We start from the raw sequence: 11,703 nt of genomic DNA, 5'->3' as shown, positions 1-11,703 counted from the left end.
CCAAAGCTGGGCTGCGTACAACCCAGTATCTATCAGTATCTATCATGCACTAGAGTGCACGGGTTCATCACGTGATGTGAAGTTCTGCCGTCGCAGACCCGGTACCCGGCCATAGCTGGAGTTGGACACTCTTGCCGTCTTGGTAATACACCTCTCATAGTTTCGAGGAGTTACTCCTCGAAAAGTAGGGGTGAAACGGTTCGGGTAAGGAACCGGTTTTGGAACCGCCAGCTGAAAAGAATCGGGTACCCGTTCCGTCAAATTTCGAACCGAAACTCGAAAAATCTCGTTCTCGTACAAATACATGTACACGTCAAGTCTACTCAAGATTTAAAATGTCTTACCTTACGATCCCCACTCTCCACACATTATCTTCTTCGCACGTGGACTCTCCGATGTCTCATTCTTGCTCGTAAAAATGTTTTTTCTAAAAAATAAATGTCGCGAACGCATTTTGCCGGTCTGGAGAAAAGAGTGCATGGAACCGATACCCGAACCGTGGGAAACAATGCTGGCATTCGGGTACCCGAACATGAAAAACATGGAACCGTTTCACCCCTATCGAAAAGTCAAAGAGTGACAATTCGAGCGCGCTCTGAACATGACTTAGAATTGTGGACTCTACGAGTATCATGAGTACAGACTGTGCTGCTACAGTGTTGGCCAGAAGTTTGGGCCTACCTATAAATTTTTGGGGTTTGGCACAATACAGTGGTGCTGCCAGGTTGTGTATCTTCAAACCTGCTGCAAGCCCGATGAAAACGCGTGAGATAAGTTTTCTACAGCGCACGCGCGCTTCAAAACAAATTTTCAGGTGAAAATCATGAAAAAGCTAGGCCCAAATTTTTGGCCAAAATATTTGAAAGTTGTACGGTACCGTACGGTACAAAATGTGTGATGCAAAACCAGCGGGAAATTCAACTGCACAACTCGTGGTGGTCCTCACGACACGAACAACAAATTTTAGTTGCTGTTTTTGACATTTTTCCTTCACCATGGGTCGATCCAAGCACCTTTGGCTCTGACGTGAGGGAGTTGGCAGTGAAGATGAATAATGATGGCCTCTCTTCGAATGATATCGCCAATTTGACCCGCGTTTGTGCGCGCACGGTGAGAAAACTGTCACCAGGTTCGCAGTGATGCAAAGCTGCAAGAATTAGCCTCGTTCTGGTCATCCAAGGCTGACGTCTGCTCGTGACGACAGGTACCTCAAGGTGATAAATCTGGCTAGCAGAAGGACTTTGTCGTGGGAGCTCAAGACAGACTGGTGCAAAACCGTGGCAAACATGTCCCGAGCCGTACGGAACGTCCCAGACTGCTGAAAGCTGGCCTGAGAGGCTGCAGGACCACAAAAAAACCGTATATCAACCAGAAAATTGAAGAAACAGCTGGTCTTTGCCAGGGCCCACCAAGGATGTACTGTGGACCAGTGGAGCAACGTACTGTGGCCCCACGAGTTTAAATTTAATATGAGAGCATCAGATGGTGTGGTGTATTTCAGTTGTTGACCAGGTGAACAACTTGTGCCAGAGTGTACTGTTGGCACAGTCAAGCACAGTGGTGGCTGCATCATGATACGGGACCGCGTCGCCAGCAACGGGGTCGGGCGGCTCTACAACGTTAACGGAGCGATGAAAGCAGACCAATACCAAGGAATACTGCAGAACAGTATGCAGCCGTCCATGGTCGATGTGTTGCGCGGTCTGGATGATGTATTTGCGCGCGCACACGCGATAAAGGCGTAATTGGCGGACCGCCCATATCGCGCCCTGGGGCAGCCGACGCAGTCGCCGGACCTGTATCCGACTGAGGATTTGTGGGAAATGCTGAATTGTCTCTGCCATGATGTTCCCCAAGTCCCATCAACAGAAACACAGCCTGGGGAAGTGTGCAAGACAGCGTGGCGGAAGATCAGCAGGGACAAGTACACGAAACCCGTCTCGACCATCCCGGCGCGCATGGAGGCTGTCGTCAAGGCAAAGAGAGGACCTACTAAGTGGTAAAATTGGGCAAACAGTTCACTGATAGGTTCTTAGCATGGAAACAAATCATTTCGATTAGATTTAGTTGATATCTATTAGCTAGTCACCTGGATTTTGCTGTTTTTTAATTTTGGCCGTAAGTTTGGGCCTACGCTTTTTCGATTAAATTGACTTTATTTTATTTTACAACTATCTAGCCTTCGAAAGATGGATCAGAGTATGATCTCTTCGGTAGATAGCCAACTTCAGTAGTTTTGTTCGTGCACTATACAAAGATTCTCCCTAGAAACCTGTTTTATCTTGGGTAGGCCCAAACATTTGGCCAACACTGATGTGTTTACGTACCTAATTTTGACTGAGTACGAAGTCATTATAGGAAATAAAAGCCGAGTAAAAAACCGAGGCGAAGCCGAGGTCTTTTACGAGGTTTTTATTTCCTATACTGACCAAGTACGAAGTCAATATTAGATTTATCACGACAAACAGTCCGTATTTCAAATTCCAGAACGATAACCTCATGAATCCCGGTTTTATGATTGCACAACCGTTGCACCATCACCTACTCATGCAGTGACAATGCTGCACTAGGCACCGTTCAACTCACACAACTGCGCAACCCCTAAGCAGTCAAATATAAGCAGTCAATAGCCCTAAGGGGCCGTCCGTAAATATCGATGTTTTTTTAGAGACGATATTGGTGCTTCTCTCCCTTGACCCCCCTCCCTCCCCCCAGAAGACGCACATGTACATCTAGATCATGGAATCAATATTAATTTTTTGGATGCTCATGAAGCGCCCAGGCCAGCAGCAGCAGGATGTTGAGGGTCCGGTGTAGGCGTGAAAATCCCGCCGCACTCACGCAATAGCTGCATCGCCTGGGCCCTGGGGGGAGCGAACCGGGTTGGCGCTGCATGCAGTGCTCACAGCCATCGTGTATGTACTGGTGTAGCCAAAGCGGCTACGCTCGGGCTTGAATTTTTTCAAATCCTTGTTCAGACAGTGAAGACTGGAAACTCTTGTGGAGTTCGTCCGTGTTTGTTCGCACTGCCTCTACGTCTTGAAAAAGGTCTCCTGCAGGCATCGTTCGGCCGATTTCCACAATCAATAGCTCATTCTTTTGCTCTTGAAATTCGCCATGGGCGTACAGCTTCCAATTTTTGATTTTGTTCTTGTGTCGCGAGTTTTAGCTCCGCGAACGGAAGCTGGTTTCACATTTCTTGTATAGCCATTTAGACGTCCGCGTGCAGGGATCGGCGAAACTTCAGATATTTACATCGATATTTTTCTGATGCTCGAAAAGACGCACATGGCTCAAACCCCCTCCCCCCCAGACGCACCAATATCGTCTCTAAAAAAACATCGATATTTACGGACGGCCCCTAAGGCTAAGGAGTGAAATATGCAGGAATATTTGACTGCCGCTTTTTTTAGTTAGGTATAGCGAAAATCAATGGGAGTCAATACTAAGGGAGTGATAAACTATAATAATGTGCCAGTTAATGGTATTCGACCTGAAGAGTGAATCATTGTGGAAGGCCTAGTCGAAAAAATTATGGCTTCTGTGCTTCGTGTGCTGATATAAATACTAAAAATTCTGCTCAATGAAATCTAGTCGCGTCCCTAAGTACGCGCCGGGCATTGTGCGGCTAAGTCCTTAGACCTAGGCTAGACTGGCTAGAGTGGCTAGACCTGCGAACACTGCCACTGCGCCACTGGGCTGCGAAATGGTGCAAGGCGGTGCAAGGCGGTAGCTTGAGTGACGCGACTGGATTTCATCTTTACTTATAAAAGAGAGGCACCTGTGACGTGTGTCTGTGTGTGTGTCACGCTCCTTATAAAGAAGAGGCACCTGTGACGTGTGTTTTTTTGTCACGCTGAAGCGCTGCGGAGCAGCGCTGCCCTGAGCACGCGAAGCATGCGAACAGTGTAGCACAGTGTAGCTAGCGGCCGCAGAAGCACTGAGCACGCGAAGCGTGCGAATCGTGTAGCTAGCGGAAGCAGCCACAGCACTGAGCACGCGAAGCGTTCGAATCGTGTAGCCACCACCACGTGCTGAGCACGCGAAGCGTGCGAACAGTGTAGGTACGTAGACCTGGTAGACCCGGGTGCTCGAATCAGAAACGATTTGACAGGTGTGCAATTTCTCATCTGTAAATCTCAACAATGTCAGAATATACTTTTGGAGAGGCGATGGAACAGGGAAGAGAGTCTGGCTTGACCCACCCAGCAGGAATTCAGAACATGGGTGCGCTACAACACAAGCTACAGACGCAGTAAAATTGTCGTATTTCCTTCGGATTTTTTATTTCTACGGTGGTAGCGCTTATACTTATACTATAGCAGACACGATCAGTACGAGTAGCAGTAGCAGCCGCGCGCAGAAGCACTGAGCACGCGAAGCGTGCGAATCATGTAGCCACCTAGCCTAGGCCATAGGTAGCACTAGCAGCCGCACAAGCGCTGCGGACCACGTGAACCGTTCTCTGCAAATAGAAACATCTCCAACAAAAGGATACAAAAGATCTGCACTGACTGCACTCTGCATCTGATCTGCAGTGAAGAGCGCATCGCACTTTTGTTCGTAAGTTTTGAACTTTTTGAGCCGCTTCATCCGCCACCAGGTGATGGACAACCCTGACCAGCCTCCCGAAGGCGTAACAGACGTCCCTCCTTCTCCTTCCAACGATGAAGAACCTTCCTCACCAGGACTTCAGCGGTCTAGGTCTGGCCACCACCACGTGCTGAGCACGTGTGCTGTTCATGTACTTGCTTCACCCGCGCATGCCACATTCGGCCAGGCAACGCTGGCGGGGGTGCTGCTAGTTGTGTACAAAATGACTGAGTCAATGACTATCGGTATGTACATGTAGTTGTAGTTGCGTCAAGAGTTTCGTTTTTCTGAAGAGGTGGCCTTATTGGCCTCTTCAGAAAAACGAAGCTCCTCGAAACTCCACAACCTCATCCGATGGGAGAGGTGGATTAGTTTCGAAGAGTTTGGAATAGCCACGTCACGTAGTACGTGGAGACGGTCGATCTGATCGGACGTCATCACCGCCATGACAATTCCACTGAAAAACTCTAAAAATTAATGATAGAAACCGTTCTAATGATAATGGCCACTTCAACTAATCTCTTTATAAAATTATTTTGTTTGAACAGTTGATGGAGACAATTCGAACGCGCCCTTACTGGGCCTTAGTGAGGATAAGGAAGGCATGCTTGTCTACATGTGCAGTGTAGAGGAGACGGCTCGATACCGGAACGTTTTGACAGCCAAATTTGTATAGACCCAAAACGATCATCAACGTTGATTTTTCACTCGAAATATGTTTGTGGAAGGAAACTGGCATGTTGAAGTTTGCTCTGGGGCCAGAGTCAATCGAACTGAGCCACTCCTTTGTGTTGACCCATTGCCTCCAAGTTGCCCAATTTTTCGCTTCAAAAAAGTTCAAATCAGAGGTGGCTCCAAACCGGACACGTTTTAGAGTGCCCGTCAAATTCACTCTGGGTCTGAAATTAGGTAATTGCTATCGCTCCACGACGGCCAGTACAGAGTAACAATAAGCCTTGTGTGTGCTTCCATTAGTTTTGATTGGTATGCGGTGCTTTATTGTCGAGAGGCGAGCCGCTGTTTACCTGCGACAAGAAGTTGATTTTTCGAAAGTCGTAAAACTCAAGTCGCAGTGCGAAGCAACACGTCAAAAACTCACCTGCTTGATATGGCGCTTCTGGTCATCGCAGAGCCATGAAATTTTGGCTCGGAGTATATCACATCGTAGTCTCACTGTGACATATGTTTTCTAATCAAAATACCAAGAGAGAAAGTGAATATTGAGTCCGTTCCGGTTTGCAACCTATTTCCTATTTGAAACCGTCGCCTCTACACGTATGTATGTACATGTATGTTCTTGGTGGACACGTAGAGGTTGAGAGAAGAGTAAAAGTACTTTGAAGTACGCGTGTGGATGGAGTCGTGGGAGGCTACACACACCCAGTCCTAGACTAGAGCATTGCTAGAACAATAAACAATACATGCTAGAAGTACATGATTGTACTCGGAACAGCGCAGCGGGAATCATTACTAGGCCTTGACGGATTATGCTAGCATAATTTTTCGCATAATTCCTACCAAAATCGAATAATCGCAAAATTCGAGGCAAATTGCATAATAATCGCATAATCCGCCTGTTCGCATCAAATTCCATACAGTTGTACATGTTGTACAAGTACATTGTACAAGTAAGTAGATGCACCAGGAAGTCGTAGGTTTATGACTCCCGTGATAACATCTCCAGTCAACTACAATCAGTGACGGTCGTAGCTACATGTAGGTCGGACGGTGCGTTGACCCCATTGAACTTTTGCTACTACAGAATAACGCCCTCTACAAAACAATTCCCTTGTTATTTTGCACAGAACCATCATATACATGTACATTAGAAGCATAATTATGTGAGCATAATGTGGCATAATGATGATAACTTTTAGCATAAAAATAGCATAATTCTGCTATTTTTTCAGCAATGCGAAAAGCATAATTTCACGAAAATATTAGCATAATCCGTCAAGGCCTAATCATTACAGTGAACCCTGTTTAAGACGACCACTCATGGGACCTTCAAAATGTGGTCTCTGTTACCAGGTGGTCTCCCTATCCAGGGTCATTTACACGTAACTGGAAATAGCGTGCGTTCCTTGATCCTGGTTTCAGTGGTCCTCTTGGACTGGTGGTCGCCTTATCCGAGTGGTCGCCTTGACAGGTTTTACTGGACCCAATGATGTGTGAGGTATTGAAGGCAAAGGTCGAGCATTTGGACCGTGAAGTACTGTAGTACTTGAAGTTGAAGTAGAGGAGTTGACAACTACTGTGTGTGTGTGTGTGGCACTGGGGGTGGGGGGACAGAGAAAGCGCACTCTCGCGAGTCTCTGCGAGGTGAAGCCAACGCAAAACGCAAATCTTTTGAAGCCTGCAAAGCTAAAGCCAGTAAAGGCTGCATGTGAAGCAACGAGCCAAGCGCAAGCATACGGTTTGTGCATGTACATGAAAGTGCTACGTCACAGCATAGCAACAATTATTTCAAAAATTCCAGGTGATGTAGCCAATGAAACTGACTGATTTGGCTACTGGGGGCGGGGTGACAACTGGTGGCGAAGTAAAAGTCACACCTGCATGCGACACGAGTGGGTTGCACCCACATACTGAGGCAATAGCAAAGTCACACCTTACTTAGTGAATCCAAAATAGAAATCTGATGTCAACTTACTACTCCCTTGCCGATTTTGACGTCATCACTTTCAAGCCCACCTAATGGCAGTACTACTACATGTAGTACTAGTAGTAGTACTACTATCAAGAGTAGATAAATGTTTATCTACTCTTGCTACTATCAAGAGTACATAACCCCTGGGTTATGTACTCACGTATTACCAAGAACATCGGTGAGTTTCTTTCTAGAGTTGACGTCACTCGAGTTGAACCGGCTTTGAACCTTTGTGGCTTCGAGTTCGAGTTTTGGGTTGAACTATACTCAATCTGCGGACAGCATGCTGTTTCGTTCTTTGTGAACTCATCAGCGCAGCACAGAGGAAATGAGGCCGAACCTGACATGATAGCAATGGAAATAAAAACTATAAGTATTAATATTAGTTGAACTATTAATTATTTGTTACTTCCTTGGTCAAGTACAAGTAGTTGGTGTGAAAGACAAAATAACAGTAGTTACTTGTTGTAGCGAGGTACGTACGGTGCATGCACAGGTACTACTACTACTACTGGGTGACCAGGCGACTGGGACCATATCCATGCTGTAGATCTACGCTGGAGACGTGGAGTTGTCGAGAGAGCTAGAGCAGACGTTGCTTGTGTAAAAGAAGCTAGTCTTTGCTTTTGTCCATTTGCCTTTCGCAACCACTGTGTCCTTGGTGGTGTAGGCTTGAGCACAGATTTTCCGCCGCTAAATCTATTGAAACGGTACGGTCCTTTCCAAGCTCTCCCGCTAGCCAGCGGGTGCAATGGAGACTGAAGAGAAGCTAGACTTGCAGTCCAGCGAAGGAGACTGCGCCGTGTTGTGTGCGCAGACCGAGGCTGAAGCCAGCCTGGATGCAATGCTAAGCCTGGCGTGTCGGCAAGGCAAGCAGGACATCGTGGAGCTTCTTCTGGAGAGCGGTTCTCTTGTGAATCACTGGAACAAGGCAGGGAATACTCCTCTGCTCGAAGCATGCAGCCAGGGTCATGTAGACGTGGCCAGGCTGCTTTTGGACCGAGGTTCTGTGATCGATGCTCCAACGGAGTTGAAGTCAGACAGCGCGCTAACTTGGGCGTGCACGCTTGGAAAGAAACTAATCGTACATTTGCTTTTGACTCGCGGAGCGAACGTTGAGCACAGGACCAAAGATGGTTGCACAGCCCTGATGTGCGCTGCGTTGGCCGGACACGAGCAAGTGGCTAACCTACTGTTGGACTACGGCGCTGAGATCAACGCGCAGTCCGACTCGAACAAGGACAGCCCGCTTACGTTTGCCTGCAGGAAGGGCCATCATGATGTTGTTGAGTCGTTGCTGAATCGCAGCGCACATATTGAGCATTGCACGAAGGAGGGCTTCACTCCTTTGATGTTTGCTGCACTCTGCGGTCACACCGCCGTCGCCGATCTGCTGCTGGTGCAAGGTGCCAAGGTGAATGTGCCGTCCGGTTCCAACAACGACATCCCGCTGACACATGCGTGCTGTAAAGGCCACCACTCGGTCGTCAAGTCGCTGCTCGAGTATGGAAGCAACTTGGAGCACCGCACCAAGGATGGCTGCACGCCGCTGATGTTAGCGGCACGCGAGGGTCACTTGAGCGTGGCCATGCTGATACTGGAGTACGGCGCCAAGTTGAACAGCCCGTCCGGCAACGAGAACAACATTCCACTGACGCTGGCTTGCTGGAAAGGCCACTGCGAAGTGGTGGAGTTGCTGCTGCATCACGACAGCGATCTTGAGCACCACAACAAAGCTGGCTGCTCACCGCTTATGCTTGCTGCCCGAGAGGGCCACGTTGAGGCAACTGAGTTGGTGCTCGAACATGGCGCCGAGATCAATGTGCCGTCCGGTTGGAACGATGACACTCCGTTAACGTTAGCATCGTGGAAGGGACATGCGGAAGTCGTGGAGCTGCTGCTGTCCAATAAGTCCAATGTGGACCACCAGACCAAGACTGGATGTACGCCGCTCATGGAGGCTACACGAGAAGGACATGCACTCGTAGCGCAGTTGCTGCTTGAGTATGGTGCTGAGGTAAGCATGAATTTGTGTGTCTCTGTGTGTGTCTGTAGGTGTGTGTGTGTGTGTATGTGCCTGTGTGTGTATGCGTCTGTGTGTGTAATCTGTGTATGCGTCTGTGTGCGTATGTGTGTGTATGTGTGTGTGTGTCTGTGCGTGCGTGTGTGTGTGTGTGTGTGTGTGTGTGTATCTGTGTGTGTCTGTGTGTGTGTGTATGTGTCTGTCTGTTTGTTGATTTATTTATTATTTATTTTATTCCAAGCAATACATGGCTGGGGTAGCCAATGACCACTTTGCGTGGCGATTTCAGGTTTTTATAGCCAACCATGGCTAACAAGGAAAAGAGTAAGAAGTCAAAAAGAAAAGGAAAAGAAGAAAGACGCAAATATGGACTCAAATTGTGGTCTACTGGTAAAGCATTTTCCCTTCTTTCTGTCTATCAATTTGTCCGTATGTCAGGGTTCTAGCTTAGCGCAATCTTATTTTTAGCGAACACAGCAGTTTCGTTCTTATTCGATGGTACAGTCTTACAAGTACCGTAATCTCACGCGTTTAAGGACGTACTCGGATGGAGAGCCAAGGATTATTTATAAAAAGTAAAAAGGACCAAGGAACTACAAGTTACACTATACTGTCCACTAACACCACCAGTTACTAAACAATCAGCACATGCGATAACATTGCACGACACTGACCGACGGTACTGACGTTCTACAACTAACTGGCTAACAGCTCTAGCACATCTTGGATGTGCACTCCAACAGCCTTCCAACTGGGAGGGTTCTAAGTTATAGAAATAACATAAGGAGTATCGTGAAGGATCGTCCCTCTAATGATCTCGCCCCATATTGGGGCGAGCGAGACTCAGACAATCACAACATTCGCAATAAGGTAACTTGGTTTACATAATTATTAGACTGAAAATATTATCAGAAACTTGAAGAAGACGGCATATCTATACACAAGTGCATGGCGTTACGGTGCGCACTGCAGAATAGCTGGTTGCGCATGCTCTAAATTAGTACTATGGAACAGCTCGCAGCAGTAGCATCAACAAATTGGAGCTCTGAAATGAACACAATGTCATGCGTGATAAATCATTGATTAATCGCGATAGCTTCGCGACACTCCAGCCAGCAAAGTGGGATGGAAACAATCATAAAAGTAAAACCAAAGATTTGAAGTGTCGCCTTGAAACTGTTCCGCATTACAAACTATTAAGCAAACAAAGAAAACGAATTAGCTGATACTCTCATAGATCATAGGGTTGACATGACAGTGCACATCGAGTTTCAAGATGGAGAAAACAAAACTGAGTAACGTCACCCAGTCTATTACTACTAATTACTGCGCAAAATTGACTGAATCATGAAGTTATAATCGAGCAGATAAAGAAAACATCCGCGAATTCTCCATGAAGAAATGTATTATTGTATTCGTACAACATTGTCTATACTATAGTCAGAAGTGATTCCTTGCAGATTTCCATCAGCTGCGAGTTGTTGGATCAAGTTCCGGCTTGCCACTGCTGTGCGCCGTACTGATCGAGCAGTAACAGGAGGAGTGGGCTGCGGCACAGTCTCAGCGCTTGCACTCGGACTGCACTGCTTGGTGCTGGAAGTAGGACATTCTACTGGGTACAGCAGGTTCAATGGACGCTTGATCACATGACCAGCTTGATCACATGACCAGCTTGATCACATGACCAGCTTGATCACATGACCAGCTTGATCACATGACCAGCTTGATCACATGACCAGAGGGCAGACGTACAGAGGCAGAACGCGTCTCGTCTTCAGTGCCTACATGCAGCGTCTCGATCGCGCCTAGCAGCCATGTTGCACGACGTTGACCTTCTTCATACACTAATGCTACATGACCGAGTGCTGGTTCTTCACTGGCACGGATTCGGTGCTGACGCAGCTTGTGGTCTCCTCTGGTTCGTAGCCTGGCTAGGTATTCATCTTACCAGGTTCTCCAGAAAGAGAGGAGCTGACGCTGACCCATTTCGAATTTCTGGAGTAACAGCTCAGCAGAACTGGCAGAGAGAGAACTGGCAGAGAGAACAAAATATGGATCCACAGGATCAACAGGGTTAGATTCAACAGGGTTAGATTCTGGCAAACCAATGCATGGATTGAGAGACAAGAAGTGTGCAGGTGTAAGAACTTTCGTATCGCATTCGTCACCAACATAAGTAAGAGTGCGTGAGTTGAGAACTGCCTCGATTTCCATGAGTAAGGTTTCCAATTCAAAGTATCCGAGTACATTGCGGTCAAGGCATTTACTTTGAAGTACGTAATGAGCGTTTCACAAGCTGCACCATTCGCTCATATACACCGCCTTTCCATGGTGATAGTTCAGTGATGGAACGCCATTTGATGTTCTGACTACTAACATACGATTGAACATCATCATTGATCACCAAAGCATTCCAAAGCTGTTGTAAACCTTTATC

General features: G+C 47.2%; 1 protein-coding gene across 2 annotated transcripts in view; it reads left to right on the top strand.

Moving 5' to 3' along the window:
• The first annotated feature begins 7,939 nt into the window (after window positions 1–7,939).
• Window positions 7,940–11,703, top strand: part of LOC135827593 (ankyrin repeat domain-containing protein 17-like) — a 77,824-nt gene continuing 74,060 nt past the window's right edge. For both annotated transcript variants that reach the window (XM_065340063.1, XM_065340061.1), the window contains exon 1: window positions 7,940–9,260. In XM_065340063.1, coding sequence (XP_065196135.1) covers window positions 7,995–9,260 — 1,266 coding nt within the window. In that variant the 5' untranslated portion in view covers window positions 7,940–7,994. The remainder of the gene's footprint in view (window positions 9,261–11,703) is intronic.

This window comes from Sycon ciliatum, chromosome 11 (assembly GCF_964019385.1).
Source record: "Sycon ciliatum chromosome 11, ocSycCili1.1, whole genome shotgun sequence".
In the NCBI taxonomy this organism is placed as follows: Eukaryota; Metazoa; Porifera; class Calcarea; order Leucosolenida; family Sycettidae; genus Sycon; species Sycon ciliatum.
This window is presented reverse-complemented; position numbering and strand designations above follow the sequence as displayed.